Source organism: Haliotis asinina, chromosome 13, assembly GCF_037392515.1.
Source record: "Haliotis asinina isolate JCU_RB_2024 chromosome 13, JCU_Hal_asi_v2, whole genome shotgun sequence".
Lineage (NCBI taxonomy): Eukaryota > Metazoa > Mollusca > Gastropoda > Lepetellida > Haliotidae > Haliotis > Haliotis asinina.
Window position 1 is genome coordinate 33,726,952 of NC_090292.1, and position 27,956 is coordinate 33,754,907.

General features: G+C 37.7%; 2 protein-coding genes across 7 annotated transcripts in view; one reads left to right on the forward strand and one right to left on the reverse strand.

Moving 5' to 3' along the window:
• The first annotated feature begins 4,646 nt into the window (after positions 1–4,646).
• On the forward strand, positions 4,647–8,167 carry LOC137260186 (putative nuclease HARBI1). Its single transcript, XM_067797880.1, has 5 exons — positions 4,647–5,375; positions 5,896–6,018; positions 6,271–6,405; positions 6,535–6,766; positions 8,078–8,167. The coding sequence occupies exons 1-4, from the start codon at positions 4,819–4,821 to the stop codon at positions 6,761–6,763; spliced, it is 1,044 nt and encodes a 347-aa protein (XP_067653981.1). The 5' UTR covers positions 4,647–4,818; the 3' UTR covers positions 6,764–6,766; positions 8,078–8,167.
• LOC137260187 (myb-related transcription factor, partner of profilin-like) overlaps positions 8,105–27,956 on the reverse strand; it is a 50,474-nt gene continuing 30,622 nt past the window's right edge. For 3 of the 6 annotated variants that reach the window (XM_067797883.1, XM_067797882.1, XM_067797885.1), the window contains 8 exons: positions 12,525–12,636; positions 10,905–11,400; positions 10,146–10,242; positions 9,918–9,987; positions 9,542–9,607; positions 8,728–8,877; positions 8,482–8,532; positions 8,105–8,220 (listed from right to left, as the gene is read on the reverse strand). In XM_067797883.1, coding sequence (XP_067653984.1) covers positions 8,105–8,220; positions 8,482–8,532; positions 8,728–8,877; positions 9,542–9,607; positions 9,918–9,987; positions 10,146–10,242; positions 10,905–11,035 — 681 coding nt within the window. In that variant the 5' untranslated portion in view covers positions 11,036–11,400; positions 12,525–12,636. The other 3 variants (XM_067797886.1, XM_067797884.1, XM_067797881.1) reach the window with 3 other exon arrangements.

Here is a 27,956-nt window from a genome sequence, read left to right on the forward strand (position 1 = left end):
TGGTTATGGTACTATAAGAGACACCAGTATTGAAGCCATAAAAAACATGCGATGTTCACTTTCATGACATTACTGACATACCTATTGCAACGGCAATCCGAACACCTTGCTGTCACCAATGAAGCATGTACTTCTCAACATAACAGGTGGTCCAACACTTTCTAACTGATGATAAAGTCTGCAGAGGGATGGAAATTTCCATGTGAAGTCCAAGATCAACAGCAGTATTCTTATACCACGCTCAACTTCTCCTGTCTTCTCAGGTGACGAGCTTAAAATTGCCGGAAGCTACAGCGATTGGCTAATGACATCATGAAAGTGTTTTCATTGGCTAGTTCACCTGCATAGTTCTTATCTCCCCATTCATGTGTGATCTCCCTTCCTCAAGGCCACTTCCGTAGATGTTTTTCAGTTCCAAATGGTGTCGACAGTAGAGAGAGACAGCGGGGCAGCCCAAGGACTGAATCTGAATGTTGATAAATTGCATGTGCGTGAACTGAAAACACACGTACGAAATCACGGAACAAGTCGGTCTAATTTTGCGTGCCAAATGAGTACGTGATCTTGGCAAACGATCGATCGAAAATGCAAGTACAGTCGGCGTGGTCACTGTGAGACACAGATGATTTCTGAAGTTTCTAGCACCACTGGGGGAACTCTCAGCAGTGTTGAACTTATGCCATCATTTAGTTCAAGTGATGTGTATAAAGTTGTTCTTAAGCAAGCAGCAGACAGTAAACACTGACCCAAATAATGCTAAACGTCAATTGAAAGCTAAAGTATTCCTTGAAGATTTAGGCGTCCATTCAGTTCAATATCACCATCTATCCGCGGACTGTTGTCATTGTTATGTCAGTGCCAAAGTGTGTTCCTTCCATACCAATTCGGAGCATGAAACAGAAGCAGATTAATATGTGTGGGTGTCTTCGACAAAGGTTATAGGCCGAGTACTTGCTGATGTTTGCAACTGCACTGCCCGGTAGGTAGTTCGAATATATTACCGATAATGATGTTCACTGACAGATCTGAAATGTGAATTAAGTATACTGAAAAACAGCTATACTTGTTTGTATATGATTTCATCATTCTTTAGGACTTGATTGAAGTGGATGACTAAATAATGTTGGTGGGTTCATTGCTGGTATAGGTAATGCATATGTCTTCCGCATGTGTGCAAGAACGTAATCCTGACTGATGTATGCAAAAATGTATCATTGTGAAATGTAAGCCTACAGTAGTACACTGTATTTTATTTCACTAATCTGATATGGAATTACGTGTTTTTCTAAGTTTTCAAAATGACATTCAGTGAACCATTTATCAGTTTCAGTGAATTATGCAACCGTGTCACTGCTGTCCTCCATGCCTTGGTTGACATCTCATACAAGAAACTGGAAGGAACTAGCCATGAAAACGCACATTGAGCCCTGTTAAATCACAAGATATGACATTCACAAAACACAAGTGGATAGAACATAAGAAGAAAACTACAACCACCCAAAATGCTACTAATGGTACAGGTAAATCAATGATAAAACCAATAAATGTCGATACATTTGCTCCCAAACTCTGTGAACATTTACCATATACAGGCTCGTAATTAACTGAGGAGTCTGTTGTCAACATGACTGAAGAATCCGATATGTCGATACCTGCACTCCATTCAATTGATTTCAACTTTGCAGACACTTGTGATTTGAAGAATGAAGAGTGTATCAGACATTTTTGCAATATTTCAGTGCGTTGTCTCTCTCCGAAGAAGACTGTGTAATAATTGAGAAGAACACACATGGACATGCCAACAATAGATTGTGGAGTTCAGTAAACACAGGCAGAGGAAGGACGATGAACCTCTTCTAATTTTGACCTTATCTGTAAACTGGAAACATCAACATGCGTTCATGATGCTGTGAAAGACATTTTCTCATATTCATCCTTTGATATTCATGCTCTGATATGGCGACATATTCATGAGGCGGTTTCAGGCAGAAAATATGCAAATCTGCTGACAAAACAACAGGAATGCAAGGGTGGTTACATGTGGTTTCATTGTGCAACAAGAGTATCCTCCTCGTGGAACCAGTCCTGATAGTGTTATTCATATTGGAAATGAAAGGGGTCTTCTTGAAATGAAATGTCCATACATACTACAGGATGGAGAAATTAAATGAAAGTAAGCCACACATACTATTATCAAGTACAAGGAACATTTGCCCATATGAACTGGTGTGGTTTTTACTCAGATGGACTCCGAAGAATTGTCACTTTGAAAGAATACCCTTTGATTAAAATTGCTGGGAGAGCTGTATCTATCTACTGAATGACTTATATGTGAAAGCCATTCTGGCAGAGCTTCTTTAAATCGTGTAAAACAAGGAAAGCATTTGCCTCCTGTTTAAGGACATGAATGACTTTAGTTGTCCACTAGGGTTGTTATGATACACTCACATATTCGTTGAATCCAGTCGAAGCCCTTCATGAATACTATAATATTCCTTAGTCGTGATCACCATGACAATATGAATGAATCTCTACCATTTGTATCTGAGCATGTTTCACTTGAGCCCTTATTAAAGTGAGATATGCAAGAATGGAAAAGGCCCTATCATTGCAAGAGTACAAGTTATTTTATTTTGCAATGGCTGCACATGATACTGTTGACTGCAACTAATAGTGTACTAGATACCAAATTTGAGTGTCATATCAGATGACTAGTTTTCCACAAATCAACAGTCAACATGTGGGCTCCATATTGGGTATCAATCACTTAACTACAATATTGTATTCATGAATAATTATTTGTGTTCACTACCCAATATTCGTGATGCATATGATATTTGCCCCATTGTGTGTTCGTTGCAGCCCTAGTGTCCACCTTGAAGTCAGTAACTGTTTCATGGAGGACCAGGTTTAAAAACCCAGTACTGTGCCACATTTACATTCTTTCCCTAATGTTCACTTCAGAACTTGTTTTCATTCAAGTTTTAAAAAAAATGTAAAAAACACTTACTGTTGAAGGTTTCATCCACTAGTTCTTATATGTTAAGATGTGCTACTAATGTGGTTATATATTCTTCAGTTCTTTCACATCAATGCTGATGTAAACATTTTCCTGTCTTTTGACCTTGTTCATTGTTTGTGAAATACATCATAATATCATCATTGTAAATGTCACACACTGTATGGCATTAAAAAGTACCTGTTATAAGTTGGAATCTGTTTTTCATTTCTATTGCCAAACCATGTATCAATTATGGACAATTGCAGAATTGAAATGTTCATACCCTAGGCTTGGACTGAGCTAACCACTTAGTTGTTGTTTCTTCAGTATACATGCTGCTTCTTTCCCAGATTATGTCCGATCATGTCACTGAAATAAATTGTTTCTTCAGTCAGCCAATTGTGTCCTAGGTCAGTATGTGAAGGGGTTATATATATATATTGGATGAGCTATTACTGCTATTAATTAGGTGGAATTCTGACATGAGACATGCAGACAGGCACACACAAGACCTGAGTATCCATTCTTTGGTGGGTTAACAAAAGCATTTCTGAATGAACACACATTTGCCTAAAGTGTGACCATATATATGACATGTTCTTCGTTGTAGGGCAGGAATAATTTCATAGAGCTCTCAGGAGTCCATCCTCTCTCCAACTCAGTGTTCCTTAACTTAACTCATTTGTGACTTCAGCTCTATGCGCATGAGCAATGCAAGTGTATCAGCATAATTAAGTTTTAATTCTTGGAGGCTCAAGATTTTTCAATTGAACACACACTTTCCACATTTTAGTGACTTTCATGGCCAAAGCAACTGGAATGACCCCCTGTGAAATACTGAAATTCTTCACACGTTTCATTGCCATTTCAACATAAAGTCTTCAATTTGCTATGTATCTTCTTTCTTCAACTTATCCTGCTATACACATTATTTGATTTTCTTTTGTTGGTTTTTGTTTTGGTTACAAGCTGTCATTCATCATACATGCAGCTCAGAAATACACCACCTCACACCCAGCAAAGTGTTTCCAGTAATTGCCTAATGCTGAACCAGCTATACATGTGTTTACATGCCTGTTATCCCTACACCTTCATGAAAACAAATTTAGGGTTGACTGTACATCACATAACTGCTGTGATACCTATAGAAAAAGGTAGACTCTTCCACTGACATGGTATTCTTCCATGAATGAACATATAATCCTGCAATGATGAATTATACTTTAATAAGTCATATATTCAATGAGTTTACAACGATCATTCATTCACCATCTGGACACCACCATCATCATTGATAGAAAATCATAAGCATAGAAAAAGTCCTGTAAATTCAATGAAGTTAGAATTAACCACTTGTTTGACGGGCATTCTAGAAGTTGGTGACTCACAAAAAGAACACACAGCTGTATAGATTACAACTTCTTGTTTAATACAACATTTCGATGTAGATTCATATTACGCTGAGGGAAGTTTCGATGCACATTCTTACATCGTTTAAAAGCTAAGCGTGACTCAAAGTGATCAGGGGAATGGTCTGCACCAGCCACAATCAACCATGAGGGGCCAGGTAGGGGGCAAGACTTCAACCGGGACTTAAGACCTTGTCGGAGTTTAAGACCTTGTATACCAGTGCCCCGTTGTTCAAAACAACCTTATCTCTAAGGTCAACCTTATCTCTAAGATTTCAACCTTAGACCTTTACTAAGGTTAGCCTCCCGTAGCACGAAACAACCTTAACTAAGGTTAACCTTAAGTTAAGGTTGATAACTAAGGTTGGTCCGACCCAACCTTAGCGTCTCTAAGGTTGGGAAGTGATTATGGCGGCTGCGTCTGTTTTCTACAACGAGATTGAGAGAAGTTTGAGGAAGCAGAGAGTGTATAGAGACAGAACGAGTCAGCTGGACATGCTGAACGATTTTGAACTTATTTCCCGCTATCGATTGTCGCGTGAAGCTATCATAGCTCTAGTGGAAAAAACTGAGCCTGTAATCGGAAGGGCTACACAGCGTTCATGCGCCATTTCTGCAGAATGTCAGGTGCTCTTGACTTTACGATATCTAGGAAAAGGTGGCTTCCTCTCCGAGATCGGAGACCTCCATGGCCTTGATAAGTCTACCGTGTCGAGGTCTCTGCACAACACAGCCAGTGCTTTTTGCACGATTCTGAACAATGTCCACTTTCCTTGGAGACCAAAAGATCAGATGGCAGTGAAAGATGGCTTCCACAAAGTATGCGGTTTACCCAAAGTTCTTGGAGCAACTGACGGGACTTTGATCCCGATAAAAAGACCACCTATCGCCGAGGAAGCAGGGTTTATTTGTCGTAAGGGATACCACGCTGTGAATGTTCAGGCCATTTGTGACAGCTCTCTTCGGTAAGAGGTTTTGTTTTCTTCACTTTTTGAAGAAATGAAAAAGCATAATCATTTCATTATGTTCTTATTCTAGTGAGTCCAAAAGGTAAAAATATCCCGATTCGTCACGGGTTTGTTTACATTAGCAATGACCATGACCTTCGTTACACATTGATGCTACTTCCCTATCCAGTGAAAAATAGTAACGGGATTTACAGGACCATAATTCCATATTTTGAATATTATCTCATAATTTCGGTATGTGAATTTATATTTTCGATAGCATTTTTGACTTACTTGAAAACTTACATTGTTCCATTCTAGAATAGAACTACAGATATAATGTGAAATATTACTTGAACATTATACACAAAAACAGTGAAGGGTCACAAGCACCTGCCCATGGCCCATATATATGTAAATGCACACACATGATCAATAAGTAAGTACAACCAGTATTTGTAGTTCTGCTACAGGAGGACATATTTTCAATCAATTACAATGATTATTTATAATACCTTAACCGTAATTATGTCTACAGCTTCACAAATGTGGTGGTCAAGTGGCTGGGGTCAACCCACGACTCGCTCATTTGGAGTAACTGTAAGATTGCCTCTAAGATGGAAGAGCATGTACCGGATGGGTGGCTCCTTGGCGATTCTGGGTAGGTTTTGGAGGATTTCACCTTCGTATCGTGACACATTCCTTTTCCGTGTGTGTGTCATCTAGTTGACTTCGCACTGTACCAAGGTGTTGGCCTTGGCTGGAATACGAATTTATTCATATGAACTCTCTCTCTTTCTCTGTGTGTGTGTGTGTGTTTGTGGGAGAGAGAGAGAGAGAGAGAGAGAGAGAGAGAGAGAGAGAGAGAGAATAAAGAAATATTTGAATAACCATCAAGTATTGTATGTTTCAGATATGCATGTCGACCATGGCTGCTGACACCTTTTACTGAGCCAAAGACACACCCCCAAGAGAGGTACAACACAGCTCACATCAGAACAAGAAACACCACTGAGCGTGCGTTTGGTGTTTTAAAGGCAAGGTTTAGGTGAGCTTGAACTCAGTAACAGAATCAGAATTTACATCAGCACTTGCAAAGTAAATTATTATCATCATCATTTATCCCCCTGTTGCCAGAACATTGTTGTAAGACATGACTTGTATGATAATGTTTTAGGTGTCTGCACAAGTCCTCAGGATGCCTGTGGTTCAGCCCAGAGAGGTGCACTGTGATAATTATGGCATGTTTTAAACTCCACAATTACTGCATCAATAATGGAGTGCACGTACCACCAGGAGATGCACTTGCAGAGGCAGATGTGGAGAATAACACCCCACCCACACTCATGCAGTGTGTAGATGGCAACACTGCTAGACAGAACCTTGTTAACGAAAGATTTTCATGAAATGTAAGTAGAAGCAACACCACTGTATGTCAGATAACATCAAATTTAATAACACTGACAATATCTTCTTACAGCTTTGAAACAAAGTGAACAACAAGTAGTTACAAAGCGTAAATATCATAAAATATTTTGGGGATATGTATTGTTCCAAGGCATATTTCAGAGAAATTAGTAAACAAGAGTCATCAGAACATGACATATCCCCACAGCCCCCACATACTTGAAAGGTCAAATAATCGGACAGTTACTTATTCTGTTTTCAGACCAAGTCAGAATTGTTTCCATGGAATTCATGAAAAATAAATATGCCATATATCTGTAATCAGAAAAAGTCACCTTTTCAAGATCTGTCTCGTATATCTGCCAAGATCTTTTGAAAGATATGAAATGATTTTAGAGCTGTGCTCCAGAAATGAAGTCAGCAACATGTTCATGGAACGGAGAAAATAATACGTAAAAAAAAAAGGAAATAGCAAAAGGCACCACTTTGGGGTCTGCCACACATATCTACCAAGTTTTACAAAATTATTGAACGTTTTTTGAGTTCTGTTCCGGAAACGAAGCACATCCCTGCATTTCGAGACTAAGTCTGAACTGTTTCCATGGAAACTGAGAAAACAATAAATCATAAAAGCCTGTAAATACCAAAAGGCACCACTTTGGGGTCTGCCACATATATCTACCAAGTAACACTGACAGATTTTTTGAGTTTTGCTCCGGAAACGAAACACACCATTCACTTTTGAGACAAAGTCCAAATCGTTTTCTTGGAAACCGAGAAACTAAGAACTCACAAAAAAATGTTACTAGCAAAAGGCACCACTGTAGCTTCTGATTGGTACATCTACCGACTTTTGCAGAAAAGTATTGAGTCTAGTTTGAGTTGTGGCATTCCTCCATCGTGAGACCAATTCCGAAACATTCAAAACACATCTACAAAATTTCAAATTTAACAGAATTACAGGTACATGTGCCTCTGACTTCATATCCACACCCATACTCTGACATCATACAAGCAAATGCTTCAATAAATCTGTACAATTAATGCTGGCAACTTTCCTTTAAAAGATGTAGGTTTACTCCAAGAGAACTAACTCACTTGCTTGCTCCCTCCCTTCCTCCCTCCCTCCCTCACCAATGAGAGCATCAACATGTTTCATGGCATAATGTTCCCATAAGGATTTTCTATAATACATCATACTTAGGTAACAAACTTGATTACAATTCAGGCATGAAATTTATAACTGGAGAAACAGTTTTGTATTCTGGTATGGCAATTAAATTTTTCTTAAATTCAAATTTCTCTCTTTCCAGGGCGAGCCTCTCTGACTCAACCTTAAGTCACTGTTCTGAGATGTCCAAGATTTTCCTTTGTACCTCAAGAAGGACCTTCAGAACTTCAGTCTTTTCTTTTTCGCTTTCTAGGATGTCAGTGACGCTTGGTTGAGCTTCCCTTTCTGTAGAAAAGGTAATAATATAATAAGAGTGATTTGTGTTATTGTTGTATGCAATGAAAGTATTAGGTTTAAAATTATTGCTTGCTATTTATACCAGAATCTGAATTAAGGCTGGTAGGGGTCTACATTTATGACTTGTGTAAATGGTTGTGATAAAATAATAATTTTTTCAACTGGGTCCCAATGAGTTCCCATCGATCCTAAAACTTATACAAATGTAGTAATAATTTTTTCTGACTTTCAAGAACATGTCCTTCCTACCTGATTTTCTTGACTTATGTGTAAGTATACTCCTACAGTGGATTTCTGTTGCTGCAAAAAATATGTTTGTATTGTTAAGTTACAGTAGTAATGATTTATAACCAATAATTTTGTTATGAGTATAATTTTATGGTGTTGGTTATTATCATGAAATTACAAAAACATGTATTTGCAAATACGTAGTGCTAAAAATTAAATGTTTTTGAATATATTCTGTTTATTAAAGATTGCTCACTGTCATTTTACCATTTACAGTTTCTTTGTGCCTTTCAATTTCAGGTTGTTCGGCTGCCTGCTTTGAGGATGGCTGTGAGGGTAATAAGGCAGACGTAGCAATTAATGGCTGATGTACTGGTGTTGTTATGACAGGGAGGCTATTCACTGTAAGTCCTGATTCTGAAAAATTTAAATATATTTTAATTTCTTAAAAATATTTATTTTGTGCAGTAAATGTGCTGGTGGGATTAATGCCACTTGAGATGGGATTAATAGGATCAAGAGCACTCCCGTGTGCCTGGTTATTTCAGTAGGTCACACCCCACACTGTATATTTTATTGGCTATTATAGGGCACACCTACTTTGTATCATTAAGATAAATAAGTCACCAATTCTAAGTACTAAGCAGAAGGCTTTAGACGCCCAACTCATATCAGCTCTAGCCCAGCCCAGAGGCTTGTACAACCCCTCTTTGTGGCCACCCTTGATATTCTATCTCTTGTTAATAAAATAGAAATTGGATTCTTGTTACTTTGGGCTCTTTGCTGAGTTAATTTCCCCAGCAGACCAGCACGCCAGTGACATAAGTGATTTCAATGGAACCCACACATGGACCCAAGACCCTTATCATAATACAATTCTCAAAGTTTCCATGTTACAGTGTTACTTATGAAGCAATGATCTGTTGAAGATATTTACTTTTCTATTATGTTATTCATTCAACTGATAAATTTTGCCTAAATACACATAATATGACACACAAATACACATAATATGACACACAAATACACATAATATGACACACAAATACACATAATATGACACACAAATACACATATTTACCAAATGCCTCATCTACTTCCACAAATGGGCACACCGTTGAATCCTGGTTTTCCAAGGTGGCACAAACTGCAAGCATTTAAAAACATTAACTTAATGTATAATTTTCCTTTAATAAAACATTTACCTTTATTTGACTGTTAATGGAATACCTCAGACTTCGGCAAAGGACATTCTTAATAAAAAAACATTACCCTTATTAGACTGCAGTGTGAAACCCAGAAACTGGACCATTGATTTCTCAGAGATAAGTAATTTCGAGACATAATTGATTTTTTATTGAATGAGTGTCTTTTTGCAATTGATGTATAATTTGTTTTATGAATTTGACATACATATTCATTGATGTTTGTGTAGTAGTGTACTAGATATCACATACTTTCATCTACTTCACTCTCTAATCCACCATTTATTCCTTCAATCTGGCACTGAGGAATCATTGACACAACCTAAAACAATGAAAATACTCCGTTAGCACATGCATTTTTATGATATGCTTCTCATGTTTCCTAATATGAATTGAATGATATAAGGTTGTACAAACTTAAAATAAGTAAGAACACAAATGGGTACAATTTATTGCTTTAATAATCGATCAAAATCCAACCTTGTCTTCCAGATCAGACAGACCAACTGGTGCTGGACCCCCACCTGTCTTGCAGCTCTGACGCCGCACATCAATGGCCTTCTTCTTCACCTGGGATCTGACAAATGCAATCAGTTTTAATTTAATGTAAATACAGAATAAATTTAATTATAAACTCATTTCCAAGTGTTCTAGTAATCAAACATATGCCAGTTTTCATGCAATTTACAAATTATTATTGCCATGATAGCTAGGAACACTTTAAAAAAAAGTTATATCTCATTATGTAAATATTTCTTAACATTAGTGAAAACGGTATTTTCAAACAGAATTAAACCAGGAGTGCTAATTGCATATATAAGAATTCAATGTTGCTTTGTGTAACAAATGTAGTGTACGTGTTTATTCTTATATTAATTTATTGACAAAATACATATTTGAGTGTCTTTTGGGAAACAACAACATAGGCGTTTCGTCATTTGTCATTGTTGGTGATGATCATTATAATAATTGCCACCTGCAGTTTAAATAAACATTATTCACCATCCTACTTCACAGTCATAATAATCACAAAAAACTGTTAAAATCAATAAAAGCATGGCATATCATGTAACATAGAATTCTCTTTTGTGTTTGTTTCTACAAGATTTAAACACTAATTCATCACAGACAATAAACAGTGTATCTGCAATATATGTTATTGCAGTTTTTAGGCCAAAAAACAATTAAACAGAGCTTTGAAATGGCTATTGATACAAAGGAACTCAGATAATTACTCACTTATAATCGTTCCATTTCTTCCGTATTTGGGCTCCAGACCTCTGGACGGATGAACAAGCATTTAGTCTCCAGACCTCTGGACGGATGAACAAGCATTTAGGCTCCAGACCTCTGGACGGATGAACAAGCATTTAGTCTCCAGACCTCTGGACGGATGAACAAGCATTTAGTCTCCAGACCTCTGGACGGATGAACAAGCATTTAGTCTCCAGACCTCTGGACGGATGAACAAGCATTTAGGCTCCAGACCTCTGGACGGATGAACAAGCATTTAGTCTCCAGACCTCTGGACGGATGAACAAGCATTTAGTCTCCAGACCTCTGGACGGATGAACAAGCATTTAGGCTCCAGACCTCTGGACGGATGAACAAGCATTTAGGCTCCAGACCTCTGGACGGATGAACAAGCATTTAGGCTCCAGACCTCTGGACGGATGAACAAGCATTTGGGCTCCAGACCTCTGGACGGATGAACAAGCATTTAGGCTCCAGACCTCTGGACGGATGAACAAGCATTTAGTGTTAAAAGAAGTAAAAATCAATAAATAATGAATATCTTTTTTTGAGGGAATGATATACACTTACATTACAAAGTGTTCGCATTGGTCATGGAAACCTGGGAAAGCTTTGAAACATTAGTGTTACCTCTCCAGGCCTGGAATAGCTTAAGAAAATGGAATTCTTAATAAATATATCGTGGAACAGTTACTGAATTTTTACTTTTATTTAAGTTTCTATTGCAAGAAACTTGATACAGTGGGCGTAAGTTTATTGTGATTCTTGTAATTAGTAATACGTGCTATTAATTTTCGTGGTCAATTTGGGTAATAAAATTTATGTTCACTCAAAGTGTTGTGGTCTTTCATTTCACGCTTACCGGTTCATAAATGCACTGGATTACTTTTTGTCGTGTCATGGACAATTTTAAGTTGCGGAACATCCATGAAAAATCATGTGAAGAGTCATGGATTTTGGGAGGATTTCTGGTATATGAACCTTGAATAATAGAAGGGTTCTGTTGATTTGTTGTCGCTCACGTTCAAGACTACTCACTACACATATTACAAATATTTATTTCAATGGATGATGAAAATATTTTATGATACAACCCGGAAGTAACACTTACTTGGTTGCGATTTCATCCCATTCTCGTATTTTCGCCGTGTTGGTGATTGTTGACGAAAACGGGCCAAACAATATACTCTGACGCGCTTTAACTTCGTCAGCAATCAAACTGATCTCGAAAGCAGAAAAGTTTGATTGCCGATTACGCTTCCGTACGGACATTGACATTGTTGTCGTCTGCAAGTGCGAACAGGGGAGTTAACTCACGTGGTAACTAGGGACGCTTCCATTACTTCAGCGCTGAAGAGTTCAGCCTTAGTTAAGGTTACGGCTAAGGTTGGAGTCAGAGTTAAGGTTGCCCTAAGGTTGTTTTGTGCAACGGGCGTATCTTTTTCTTAAGGTGATCGTAACTCTAACCTTAGTGCTTAAGGTTGACCTTAGCTAAGGTTGTTTTGAACAACGGGGCACAGGTCTTAAACTCCAACAGGGCCTCAAGTTCCGACTGGTACTTTTCTGAAATGGTAGAGGAAAATGAAGATGCTTTTCATGTCCTACCAGTCTCTTGGGGTGCCTGGGGCTGGATGGAGCTCCCCTGAGCAGCTGCCACAACCTGTCATCCGCCCACTGACTGTTCTCCATGAAGCGCCGAGAGTGCGGAAAGTGGTGACTGAAAAGAGAGAGAGAGTGAATGAAATATTTGGTCCACAGAAGTCTGTACAGGCTCCAAGTGATCAGGGATTACCGAGATTGTCAAGAAGGGATAAAAATAATTCCATAAATACTATGAAATTGTTGATATTTAAGTGATTTCCAGTTATGAAAGAAATATAATTGACATTTAAGAGTCAATAAGTGTACTGTCTTCAACAACAACCTTTACACAATGGTATTCTAGAGAGAACAGGCCTGCTGCAGACATATTAGCTGGTGAAGGTTTTGGCATAGTGGTTATTTTTTTATGCTTTATATTTATATTGGCTTCATACCAGAAACTATTAAATTTACACTTTAAAAGAATTTATCTGTCTACTTCGGATACAAGACCAAAAATGCAGAAAAATGAGTTGTCATTCCAGGAAAAAATGGGGACATGTATATTTCTTTTTATTTTTCAAAATGTGAACTAGCACATAGCATAACTAGCATTGCTTCGGCCTGGGTAACCTGTCTTACATTAGCGCACTATCAGAGTTGACCCACTTTTGACATGCACGGAAATAGCCTAATTAGGTGTGGCAATATGCATCGCATAAGTATTACGTTGGCTGACAATATATTTTACTGTGTATGGAAGGATTGCAATGAAAAGTTAGGACTGGGCTGAGACATGGCATAGTCTAATGTCAGCCAGTGGATGTTCTCGAGACGGCTTTCGAAATCGCTTCAGCTCCGCCAATGCTACCTGTAGGAAGCTGCGTCTAAAAAATTCAAAAGCACATTATACTGAATAAACGGCACATATACTAAATACTTACACATACCTCGTATGCATATTGTGGTTGAGACATTGCATAACGCAAAGAGGCCTGTCATTGAGACATGTATTCTATCCTTAGTTCAACGGAAACCATTGTTGCCCATATGTGACGTAACACATAAGCCCCGCCCACTAATGATTATTCATGTTCAGTCGGGACGTAAGACCTGTCGGGGTTTAAGGGACACACAAACCGGTTCTGACAGGTAGAGGTGGCGGTACCACCCGCTCCAGGAAATATTACTTACTGCTAGCAGATCTCTGTTAGCGTCTGTTAACTGCTAATAGCAGTTACAAAGGTAGCCCTATGTAAAATAGTATTACCATATTAGGGCATCGTCATGTTTTCGCATCCAAGCACGCCACATTTGAGACGCGGCAACATACGTGTGCAGTAGGTTGTGTAGTCTGTTTTGTGCCTGATCGATTTGCATTTTACGTTAGTAGTTTTGCATATTTGTGTTTTTGACTCTGGTAAATCACTAGCTTGTGCAGATCATAGCAATCGAGGCCTAAGAACTTAGTATTTAGAACTATTTTCCGACGTGTCTCACTTGTTAAACACCGCAAAATATTGTTTACTCTTTACCATCTCATTTATATGGGTTAGATCTACATCTTACATGTATTACAGGTATATTTTCTTTTCGACATAGCTAAGGTATACATTTGTCTCAATTTTTAGCCTAATAGACTTTACAACGTCTAAATTAAATTTGATGGTTTTTTTTGGTAAATCCTGTAAATCTGTATGTATCATTCATATTAGATATAATAATATAGAATAATATATATATATTAATTAGACATATTGCCTGAACAACTCGTTCTACATCTGTCAGCACAATTCACATTTGTACGTGTCCGTGTATGTTTCTTTTATCGGCGCTACGCGTTGGTCGCAAAAAGTTACCTCCCTTGCCCACGATTTCTCGGTGCTGTGCAATTCATGAAGAAACAAAAACACCATTGTGTCAAGGGGGCTTCATTTTCTGGCAATGGTGTATTATGTCTTCTGGAAGCATATTCCAACATTTTGAAATATTTGACACATACATAACTAGTGCTTTGTTTCAAACCTTCAAACCTGTCTTAGGCACTTGTCAACAAAATCTTTAACTTTTGAGAATTGTTTTCATGTTCCAGCTTTTAATGACTTAAAATTTGTCTTAAAGTAAATTGTCTGATGACTCAGGACTGTGGTACCTAATGATGTGTAGATATTTTCTAAGATAATTATTAATACATGACATAAAATACTTTTCAAACAATTAAAAATACCTTTTATCCCTAGGTACAACTTATGCTTTCCTTCTATCTGTGCTTCTAACTGTTTGCAGCTTAACTTACATTGAGATGAACATATTATTGCTTTTATCCAGCTTGTCCAATATAATGTCCTGCTTGGAAGAGTTGGACTATGGAAGTCAAGTTCAGGAACTCAGAGATAAGTGGGGGCACTACAAAAACTTCATGGAGTATATGGATAACTTCTGGCTGTGCTCACCTAAGGTATATGAAAAAAAATAGGCACTGTATTGACTGCAAACCTTAAGGGATTCGAAGTCATTTGTGTGAATGGTACATGTCTTCACCTAATCACATACTGAATGCACAATATGACTTTTATCCAGAATATACATTATATATACATGCACATTTTTTTCAAACAGTTATATTAAAAGTCATATTCCATATGACATTATATGCCAGTATATATTTACATTTTGTATAATGACTATTGTACAGCTGTTTCAAAATTTAAATCATTTATCAGCAATGATCTTGGCCACACCTGTGCCTGTTTATGTCAATGAAACATTCTTGTACATTGTAGTACAATAACAATGGAATTCTTTTGTACAGAAATATTTAACATAAACATATGAATTTGTGCTTGTATGTGATACATAATATTACAATTTCAGCCATGGGCCATGGCCTTCAGACATTTTGACAAACATGTGGGACTAACTACAAACAATGGTGTTGAGAGGATTCATTCTCTGTTAAAAAGAGAGCAGAAACATCCTACAGACGTGACCATAACTGGGCTGATTGCACTTATAATGAAACACCACAACAACAGACAACAGAGGTAATTCAGATATTTCATTTGATTTGGTAATGGTTAAATGTAGGATAATGAATACATGGTTTGCAAATGTCATGTTTTCATGCAAGTAAGCCCACACTAGAAATGCAGGCTTTATTCTTTCTGTACTGTTATATGCATTGTTTAAGATATTAGCATTTGGCATAAGAAAGTCCTACAGAATATTTCTTGATGGATTGATTCACTGTATGCTTTGAAAAAGGAATATTGATGTTGCCGATTGTGAAATGCTTATGTCCTGCAAGGCATAAGTTAAGTTTTCTAAATAAAGGGGGTTCTATCAACGCAAAAGTGTGATATGGAGTTCAGAGGCTTTCATGCACAAAATGTATTCTCTAAAAAAAATTTAGGGGGCAGCTGCCACCCTGCACCCTTTGCTACCTATGGCCCTTTTTTGAGAATGTAAAGAGATGAAAGCAATAAATAGAAACTCTTAATTTCTCACAAACAGAAGAGGTAACAGTTGCAAATGTGAATTTATCATTTATTTGAAAAATGTAACCCACTGCAATATGTGGAAGTGCGTCACAGCGAATGTAAAATGAAAATGTACGTATATCACACTTATGACAAGAGTCACTACTGATTTGACAGTGACTTGCCACATTTTGTACATACATGTATTACTTAGCATGATAACTTCAATTCTAATACTTTTCTCTGGTACATGCTGTATACTAGATACATATGCATGGTGTAAATAGAACCAGATTATGTTATCAAAATACAAGCAATTATTGTATGCAGCAATAACACAATTAAGTACCATATAGAACAGGTTACTGTTACTTACTGTCAACTATATACACCGATGCTAAATATCCTAAAAATAAGCAATGTCATTGCAGTTACTATGAAAAGAATGACAAAATGAAGATGGCATTGAAGGATTCTGTCCCTGGGTTCTTGAATGGGAGAGGGTGGACATGCTTTGAACACTGTAGAAAGAGACTAAATGAAGCTATGCAAATGAAGTCTATTCACACACATACAGTTCTGTTCTAAATAGGGGGACCAAAGATCTCTGTCCTTGCCATGATTTTAGAAGACATTTTCTTCCATGTAAGCATATTCTTGCCACATTGTATAACAACAACCTGTCATGGGAAGCCTTACCCAAGGAACACAGAAACACTCTAATGTTACATGTAAGCAAGGATTGAAGGAAATCACTGCCAACAGTCATCAATGTCAAAGTTGCAAAAGCATCTTTAGAAGATTTTCCTTCACATGGCAACACAAATGGTGAAGAGTCAAGTGGCACATCAATGAAGGCTCATACAGATGATATTGGCACTGCCCAAGAGAAACAAGTAAGTGTGAGGTTGCTGTGTGAGTTGAGGGATCTGCTGTCAAGGTGCAACTGCAAGGAAACAGTGACTGAGAAACCAGTCCCTAGAAAAGATAAAGAAAACTGTTCAAAACAGGAACTGTTTTTGGAGAAGGAGAAAACATAGGCAGATGCCTAGAGCAGCTGTAAATTTCCTGAAGTGTAAAGTACACAAAAAGTATTTGCTCAACAAGAAGAAACATACGATGCGTAAGTATTGAGGTAGATATAAATAGTGAATGATTATTCAAATATCAGAAAAATAATAATAATGAGTTTATGACTATGCATGCCGTGCCAGTTTACACTCATCAGAGGGGTACACAAAGTACACAGTCTAGACTACCAGTTGTCCGACTTTCATTTGCGGAAGTCGCGGTGGCTGAGGGGGCTAGGCGGCTGACTTTGATTGCTGGTGATTAGGTGCCTGACTGCGGATTCGAATCCTGGATGGGACTCAACCAAAAAGTACTAGAATTTGTACTTTACTAAGAAAGTTTAATCCCAAATATGACATATGTTGTATGCATGTATTGCTTCTAAGAGAAGTTAATGCACAAGAGATAAACTTTCACAATTTTACTTGCAGAGAAGGCAAAATGGCTTTCAAGTGTCTCCAGAAATGCTGTCAAAAAGGTAATCCTTTACAGGAAAGAGCAAATTAAAAAAAAACACAAAAAACAAACAAAAAACAAAACAAACAAACAAAAAACACAATAAGGAGGAACAGGATGACTATTGTTCCAACTAAAACAATCAGCTCTATGCTTTCTGGTAATAAACTGATTCTTTAATGTTAGTTTATAGTTATGGTGATAACTGATCATACTTGCATACTTGCATACTTGCATGCTTCTTAAACAATACTGACCACTTGCTGGAGCATGTACATTCTGTGTTTGACCAACAAAATATGGCAAGTATCACTGTAAGTGTAAACAGTGAAAACTCAAAATATAACATTCTTAGCACAGTGTCATATCTAATTACATGTATTATGTTTATTTCTGGGTATGTATAATTAAAATGTTTTCATGTCTATGTAATACAGCAATGCACTTATGAAGTCATAAATATGTAATATTATGAAGTAAAGACAGACGAGGGCCACCTCTGCATTTGAGGGAGAAAGCAGGACATGGACAGAAACAATAGCCTCAACAAGAGAATCTGTTGAGGACATCACAAACACACAGGTATGTAAAGTGTACATATTTTGAATGTGGAAGATGTGATATTACAGTTTACAAGAAAATTAGGAATAAAAAGCAGGTGCAACTTAATACTACTGAATTTTTATATGAGGTGTCCTAAAAATGACTGTTTCTTTTAATGATTTAATAACAACCAATTATCATTACTTCCAGCACAAAGTATATGAGCCAGAAGATAATAAAGCTTGTATTTCAAGAGCTGAGGTAAGTTAAATGTACATGTGTCTACGTTAGTTAACGCCACTCTCAGCAGCATTACAGCTATACTCAGACAGTATTTGTATATGCCAGTACTTGAGCCTTATTTAATGATAGGAAAGATACGGTACAAGCACAATTAGGGAATAGCATCAGGTATGAGTTTTATTGTTGTTGATCCAACTTTGTACTGAACTTTACAAGATAGGTGTATAAACAGAAATATGTTTAGAGTGAACACAAAGCAGAAACACATGTAACAGGAACATAATCAACATTTGTGAATTTGCGAGATCTACAAAAATGTACAATCATAAACATGTGGTAAATAAAGGTCATGAAAATGAACTATTAATAAGCATATGAATCACAAAAAATACTCAAATATATATACAACATTATATCATGACTTCAGTAAGTGCTGGATTTTGCTTGGTTAATCAAAATCATTCAGAGGTATATTATCACGTTATATACCTCTGATTTTCCAGCACATCATGTATTAGTTGAAAATCTGAAAATAATCATGTTATGGTAGAATGGAGATCGTAATGTGTTGGAAAATCAGATGTATATACATGTAATAAAATTATAATGGCTCTAAGTTTTTTAACTTAAAACCTCATACTATGCGTTTGGTTTTAAATCAAATTTACAGCTATTACAATTTTGCTATATACCTATGACTTTTCCAACACAGTATGTTTATCTCCTAAGTATTTGTTTTTCTATTACTGATATTACCAGGTAACCTAAACAAGAGACTAAATACAGATTTTACTAATTTCACTTATTAAGTTTGGTTTAGTTGTGAACAAAAATGTGAGTGGGATACAACTTCATAATGTCTTTTAAAACAAAACATTATTCTGGTTGATAGCACTTGTGTTATGAACTAAATAGTTATAGTTGTAAGTATGCGTCTTAGACATGTGAACCTCACATAAAATATCAGAGAATAACTTCTACTGAAATGTATAGAATCAACAATCCAATATGAAATCATACGTATACTTATGTGACACCAACCACTTGTAGGACGATGACGAAACAGAAGATGACCTACCTACTATGGCAAGTTTCATGGTAAGTATGTAGAAAAAACAAGACATTAAAACACTCTTAGCACTGCCTGGTATTGTTGGTAGAATGCATATGTTACACTTAAGGCACATCTTATCAAAATATCTAATAACCTAACATTTCAATACTAGCAAGTGTCTGAACCTATGAAATCACAAATCTTTGTCAAAACATGCTAGTAAAGACAGAACGCACATTATCTAATACTAGGCAAAGTCAGCACCAGTAATTGAGGAAGCAAAGAGGAAATTAAAGCACAACAAAACCATGGAGGTAAGTAAAGTACATACACTTGCAAAGTACTAAAATGATCTTAATTCTTTAAAGAAAGGTTGGATCAATGCTGTGTTTTAAAAAATCAGGAATTTCTTAAAGTAATTAATTGCCATGAAAGAATTCCTCAAATTAACTGATTTCTTAAGATGTAGAGATTATTACATGAGCAAGTGTGTCATACAACTTCTACTAAACAAGTGTGAATTCTTTTATTAATATATAATTTTGCATGAGTTTCGTATGACTTGTATGTCACACTTATGGGTTTATTTCTATTAATCTACGGCAGTAAAGAAAAAATGTTGTTGGTGACCTAAAATAAGAATCCTTGCACAGGGCTAACTAACATGTTGTTCTTAACAAGTGTCTGCCCCTTATGGAAAAGCAGTTTGGTGACAATTTAAATTCGGGTTAAGTATCTTCTCTAAAATATTTTAAGAACATCTGTGACTAGCGTAAACCATATAAATGTAATGTTTCCACCAGTGATGTTAGGTGATTGAGGGAACTGCAAACCTTGAAACAGTAGGCTGTATGAGGTGATGACATGCATCATGGCGTTAGTTACATTGTGATGTATTAAATGCAAGAGTTCAGTTATGAGGGGGCAGACTAGAATGATGCAGTGACACCAACATATTGTGACATAATGCAAAAAGTGCACATTATTGTGTGATAAAGTACTGTCAGTGCCTTTGATCTTTCACCAAAGGCTTCAATGATGTATAGATTTAACAATCCAATATGAAATCATACGTATACTTATGTGACACCAACCACTTGTAGGACGATGACGAAACAGAAGATGACCTACCTACTATGGCAAGTTTCATGGTAAGTATGTAGAGAAAACAAGACATATTTTTAGATATTCCAAGCACTGTGTTTTATTTTTCATGGAATGTGAATGTTATATATATGTCTAGGTACTGGTACATCTTATAAATCTATCTGATAACATTTACTTTGATCAACTGAAATAATCAAAAATGACTTAACATTTTCTCACAATACAATGCATGTAAAATGATTTTTTAACTTCTGTTTTATATTTTTTATGTTTTGTGTTTTATATTTTGAAACACTTGACTTAATATTTATAGAAGACTGGCAGTGAAACATTAGTGATCCCCTTAAATTAGCAAGTTGCATGATTTTACATTGATGTGAAATTTGCATATACACGTGCATTTTTCAGATATAACACAAAAATAACCCAAACACGTATGTTTTTTTAACACTAATCTGCAATAAAAACCTGAACAGGAAAGTGAAAAATGACACTAACCAGTTTGTTTTGGAGAATGGTCTTTAGTCATAAACCAATAATGAGAGAAATATTTCAACCAATTCCCAACACTGCTAACAAGTACCTATGAAGTTTAAATGTTTGTGATATTATGAAGGTATATATATATTTAAATATAAAAAAGAACATTCTACCTTAATAGGCAGAGTCAGCTGCATTTGAGGATGGAAAGAGAAAGAGGACAATATCAATAGACTTGACAAGAGATTTCGATAACAACACAAGCTCAGACGTATGTTAAATACTCATAGTTACAATGTACAGAAATGATCTTTCAGTTTTTTATACATGAAAATATGTACTAGTGGACCCAAAGGAAACATTCTATTGTATGGTGTGTTATAAGCAGCACAGTGAATATTCTCATAATATCACAAATTGCAGGAGCAAGATGAACATTCAGACGGCCTACCCGTTAACATCTGAAGGGAGAAAGAGGAAAAGAAATTTCATAACACCAACAACAGATGCTAACACAAACCAAAAGGTAAGTATATGACCTGTGCCTTTATGTTGATGTAGATGTACAAACGCTTTCATTGGGTTTCAATATGAACTTGTAATGAACTAATTGCCCCATTCTTTACAGAATGAAGGAGAGGAGACACATCTGATCAACAGGAGACACAGTGAACCTGTAAGTTAATCAGTTAACATTGTCAGCAGAATGTACACATTTGACTGAAGTATGGTTTACTTTTCGTTGACTGAAAACAATTTAGGCTGGACAGGATACATCAGTGTTTGATGTTAAAAATAAAGCCTACAAGCAGTAAGGTTGTGATGACATACAATGACAGTCAGTGAGTACAACCTCCCAATCACTGTGAAGCCTAACACTACCAAAATGCTGAAGGTGGTCAACACCAAGAATGAGAAAAATATGCCCCTGGTATGCAGCATGAAGAGCAAGTCTATATTGGAAAGAATAATAACTATATGTGAAGATGTAACATTACAGAAGTGACAGTTATTGTTCATGTTACTTTCAGCTACCAATACCTTTGGATTATAAGTCCATATGGAGGTTACACTCAAACACAAATGCGGTGATGGCTGTAGTTCATGGACATAAACTGACAGGGAAAAGTTTCGGAGCACTAAGACCAGGGCCATGAATTAAAGAGTAAGTTTCACACAAAATTGTTATGCATGGATTTGGCTTCATAATTTTGGAATGACATTTTACTGATATAAAACATAACAAAATAAATTTGAACATACAGCTGAAATTGTAGCAGCATGTATTTAAATCAGTTTCTCAGTTGCTTAATGCCACATGTGACAACAGCCCAGTTGTGTATTGGTGGTCTGTCAAGATGTACACAGGGAACAATGCTGAATCGTGAGACTGCAGGACATGTATTTTTGAGTGAAATGATTGCTTACCATTTTCACAGATACTCAATGCATACTGCAGTGTTAGATGTGGAGACCGAGATGATGTATACCTGTCTTGTTGCAACAGATGTTATTCTCAAGCATGGACAACCACCAGCACTCAGGAATGTAAGAAATGCAATCATTGTCAAAAGTTTGCATAGGCATTTTTTACACTAGGATTACCTTTGGTGGACAAATACAAACATGTGCTCAAGAGGTATAAAGTAACATTTTTGTCTCCCCACTCTCTCTGGGACATTTAAAGCAAGATATATACTACTGGCAAACAAGGATAAATTGGACTGGCACAGGGGACATGTTCACGAGAGGCATGCGATGCATGGCAAACCATTTGGTTTGTGAAAGGGAGAGCAGATGTAGGCTAGTGCAATTGCAGAGCATGATGATGAAATGTATTCCGCTTGTAGCTGCACGTGCATCCTTTGCACATGGTCAAACTTATTTGTGGAGAATCTGGGGCCCCTGTGCTCACAGCACCAGTGGGTAGCACTCATACATCCTAAATAAGTGCTCAATTTATCCTTTTTTTCGTAAGTAGTATATTTTATCCTCTAACTAATAAGTGATTAGAGCTGACATGCTATTTCAGCAATACTCCAGCTATATGATGGTGGCATGTTGAGTCTAGACCAGACAATACAGTGATCAGCAGCATGTAGGATATGATGATGTGTGAAATAAGTTAACTGGATTACCAAATCCCTTTAGTTACTATTCATGACAAAAATTGGACAGTGAAGGCCAGTTCCATCCCTGACGTTCACAGATCTGCTGTTTCAAGAGTTTTGTGCACTTGATAACTGACTTACCCAAACAGATTGCATATGATGAGAATATGAGTTGTTAATACTAGATTATTCTGTAAGATGCTCTTTGTGTTATGGAATTAGCAACTAAATAAAGAATGAACTGTGTGTCCTTTTGCAAAGTATAAAGCAAAGAATACTGTTTAAAAGAACATATTTTTGGGACAGGTGGATCTTCTCTCAAAAGAGATGATACTGGCTCCTTACTGACGGGAAGGCATTGGCAATTGTTTGTGGCATACCCCAATAATTATGAGATTGTATATATAAACCCAATGGGTGAAGACACATCACATCAGAGTAAAGAGGCAGTTTTGTCAGCTTGGCGGAGAATACTGAGAAGCAGATGTAAAATAGGTTTACTCGACAAGGAAACACTTCAGAAAAGATGGAAGCTGACCACAAGAGAACATCAATTACAACAAGACTCCACAAGCTGTGGTATATATGTGATGAAGGTAACACACATTTTTGAAAACTAATTTCAGCTAAAATGAATTTGCAACAGACACAGCTGACGAAACAATATTACTGCTTAAAAAATTTAAATGAATGAGTGACCTTATTATGTCTAACAACAGTAACCACAGTTTAACATTACTCCCCTAAACATTAGACCAAATTCTTACGAATGAGCTGATTTCAAATTTCAGTTTGTTGACATTCTGCTTGATGGGGAGAACATGTGTACCAAATTTGATACCGCTGAGTCCAGAGTACAGATAGCATCAATACAGACAATTTTACAGTAAGAGGGCAAACAGTCATTTTGGACAAATTCTCGCTATCACTGCAGGGCACAGTGCATACTCACAGAAAAACCCGGATTTCACACTGAGAAGGCTCGTAACTGATCCAATGTGATACTGACAGACAGTCACATACAGCATTTAGCACAAAATGGTATAGACTTAATGTATGTTTATAAATTCAAGAGTGCCCTATTTCTAATCTTAACAACATCAATATATAAACCAGATGCAAGTAAGGATAATAACATGACAATGAAGACTTTTCCAGCAGCCCCCTACGGAACAGATGCCAATCAATAAGGATTACATGACAATCAAGACTCTCCTAGCTCCCCTTCCAGAACAGATGACAGTCAGCCAGGATAACATGACAAGCAAGACTTTCCCAGCAGACCTCACTATAGAACAGATGCGAGCCAGGAAAACATGACAATGAAGAGCTGCCCCAGGAGCCCTCTCTACAACACCAATGCCAGTCAGGATCACATGACAAGCATGACTTTCCCAGCAGCCGTCTCTACAGAACACATGCGAGCTAGGATAACATGACAATCAAGACCCTACTAGGAGCCGTCTCTACAGAACACATGCGAGCTAGGATAACATGATAATCAAGACCCTACTAGGAGCCGTCTCTACAGAACACATGCGAGCTAGGATAACATGATAATCAAGACCCTACTAGGAGCCGTCTCTACAGAACACATGCGAGCTAGGATAACATGACAATGAAGACCCTACTAGGAGCCCTCTCTACAGAACACATGCGAGCTAGGATAACATGACAATGAAGACCCTACTAGGAGCCCTCTCTACAGAACACATGCGAGCTAGGATAACATGACAATGAAGACCCTACTAGGAGCCATCTCTACAGAACACATGCGAGCTAGGATAACATGACAATGAAGACCCTACTAGGAGCCGTCTCTACAGAACACATGCGAGCTAGGATAACATGACAATGAAGACCCTACTAGGAGCCCTTTCTACAGAACACATGCGAGCTAGGATAACATGACAATCAAGACCCTACTAGGAGCCATCTCTACAGAACACATGCGAGCCAGGATAACATGACAATCAAGACCCTACTAGGAGCCATCTCTACAGAACAGATGCAAGCCAGGATAACATGACAATGAAGACCCTACTAGGAGCCCTCTCTACAGAACACATGCGAGCCAGGATAACATGACAATCAAGTCCCCTACTAGGAGCCATCTCTACAGAACACATGCGAGCCAGGATAACATGACAATGAAGACCCTACTAGGAGCCATCTCTACAGAACAGATGCAAGCCAGGATAACATGACAATCAAGACCCTACTAGGAGCCATCTCTACAGAACACATGCGAGCCAGGATAACATGACAATCAAGACCCTACTAGGAGCCATCTCTACAGAACAGATGCGAGCCAGGATAACATGACAATCAAGACCCTACTAGGAGCCATCTCTACAGAACACATGCGAGCTAGGATAACATGACAATCAAGACCCTACTAGGAGCCATCTCTACAGAACACATGCGAGCCAGGATAACATGACAATCAAGACCCTACTAGGAGCCATCTCTACAGAACAGATGCGAGCCAGGATAACATGACAATCAAGACCCTACTAGGAGCCATCTCTACAGAACACATGCGAGCCAGGATAACATGACAATCAAGACCCTACTAGGAGCCATCTCTACAGAACAGATGCAAGCCAGGATAACATGACAATGAAGACCCTACTAGGAGCCATCTCTACAGAACAGATGCAAGCCAGGATAACATGACAATCAAGACCCTACTAGGAGCCCTCTCTACAGAACACATGCGAGCCAGGATAACATGACAATGAAGACCCTACTAGGAGCCGTCTCTACAGAACACATGCGAGCTAGGATAATATGACAATGAAGACCCTACTAGGAGCCCTCTCTACAGAACACATGCGAGCTAGGATAACATGACAATGAAGACCCTACTAGGAGCCCTCTCTACAGAACACATGCGAGCTAGGATAACATGACAATGAAGACCCTACTAGGAGCCCTCTCTACAGAACACATGCGAGCTAGGATAACATGACAATGAAGACCCTACTAGGAGCCCTCTCTACAGAACACATGCGAGCTAGGATAACATGACAATGAAGACCCTACTAGGAGCCCTCTCTACAGAACAGATGCGAGCTAGGATAACATGACAATCAAGACCCTACTAGGAGCCCTCTCTACAGAACACATGCGAGCTAGGATAACATGACAATCAAGACCCTACTAGGAGCCCTCTCTACAGAACAGATGCAAGCCAGGATAACATGACAATAAAGACTCCATATCCACAGAACAGATGCAAGCCAGGATAAAATTATCAAGAAGACCTTCCCAGGAACCCTCTTTACAAAACCGATGCCAGTCAGTCAGGACACAGGCTCACTGTAGTGAAAATGGGTTGCTCAGCATAGAGAAAATGACCAGTCCTCTTACATGCGAGCAAAGCAAGCAAAGGTTGACAACATGCTTCTGATCGAAGAATATTTTTCATGTCAAAATTTAATATTGCCACCATCAAAGGTATACACCCATTTCTTCACTGGGTTGTGCTCTCACATTTCCAACCCCATATTGAATAATTACTCACATGAAATATTTTTTATTCAACATTTTAAGTGCAACTTGTGGTATATCAGACTGTTCTTCGCCGCCATTCTCCCTTCCAGCTTCCAGTTCAATGGAGTGAAGGAACAGGAGGATATTAGGATATTACTCCATATGGAATACTTACAATTACCTAGTCTGCTTCATTCACCCATTATGCCAGAAGAGCTTTTATGTAGAATTAATGTTATTAAAATTATAATAATAATATGAAAAATAAACCAAAGAAAAACCGGTTTCAAGTAAAATTAACAGAAACTAGAAAATATATTTCCTGGATAGAGCTGTGCCTGAAATTAAGATCATCAGGGAATCCCATGTCTAAACGACAAAAGGCAATTTGGAGAAAATTAAAATTACAGTACAAGACAACAAAAGAAAAGGTACTTCTCCAAATTGTCGATTCCCTTAAGACAAAAATAAAAGTTTGGACTGAAAGGAAGGAAAAATGGGAAAAGAGAAACAAATTTACCAAACAAAATAAACTTTTTAGAAATAATGAAAAGCAATTTTACAGGCAACTCAAGACAAGTGGTGTTGATGAGCATGACAAACGGCCTTCCATGGCTGCCAATGAAAGGTTCTGGAAACAGTTGTGGTCTATACCCGGCGACTGTAACCTGGAGGCACCATGGGTCAGTGATTTTGACCATGCAATGCATGAGAGAGTATCTAGGTTGTTTGTCTGTTACATCTCACCAGATTGCCTGAAAAGTATCATTAAAAAGTCCAAATCTAATACAGCTCCAGGGCCTGATGGCATTCGAAACCGGTATTGGAAACTGTTTCCCTGTGTCCAAACACCACTCCCTGACTGTTTCAATTCTCTTGTGGACACAGGTCATGTTCCTCCATGGTTCTGCAAAGGTCGCACAATACTTCTCCCAAAAAAAGGAGACTTGACTGATCCACAAAACTTCCGCCCCATCACATGTCTAAATACTCAATACAAATTATTCACAAGGTGTTTGACGAACCTCGTGTCATCTTATTGCTCGTCCAATGTGATAATTTACAGGGAGCAGAAGGGGGCAAGGAAGGGATGTTGGGGGTGCAAGGATCAACTTCTTGTACAGAAGATGATTTTGGAAGAGGCTAAAACGTACCCTCGCAACCTCTCTATGTGCTGGATAGACTACAAAAAGGCATATGACTCTGTCCCTCACAAATGGATTCTGAAGTCTCTTCAGTGTATTGACCTCCCTGAGCGACTACTTGATTTACTCAAGTTTTTAATGAGTTGCTGGTCAACTCAGCTTGAGATGTACTTGCAAGGGCAGGTGCAGACTTCAGAATCTATTCCAATCAGAAGGGGAATATTTCAGGGGGACTCCTTTAGTCCTTTGATTTTTTGTCTGTCTTTAAA

Coding starts and splice junctions, on each gene's coding strand:
- LOC137260186 (XM_067797880.1), top strand. CDS start 4,819: ATGGCGGCTGCGTCTGTTTTCTACAACGAGATTGAGAGAAGTTTGAGG. Junction 5,376..5,895: donor ATTTGTGACAGCTCTCTTCG/GTAAGAGGTTTT, acceptor TTATGTCTACAG/CTTCACAAATGTGGTGGTCA. Junction 6,406..6,534: donor GTTTTAAAGGCAAGGTTTAG/GTGAGCTTGAAC, acceptor ATAATGTTTTAG/GTGTCTGCACAAGTCCTCAG.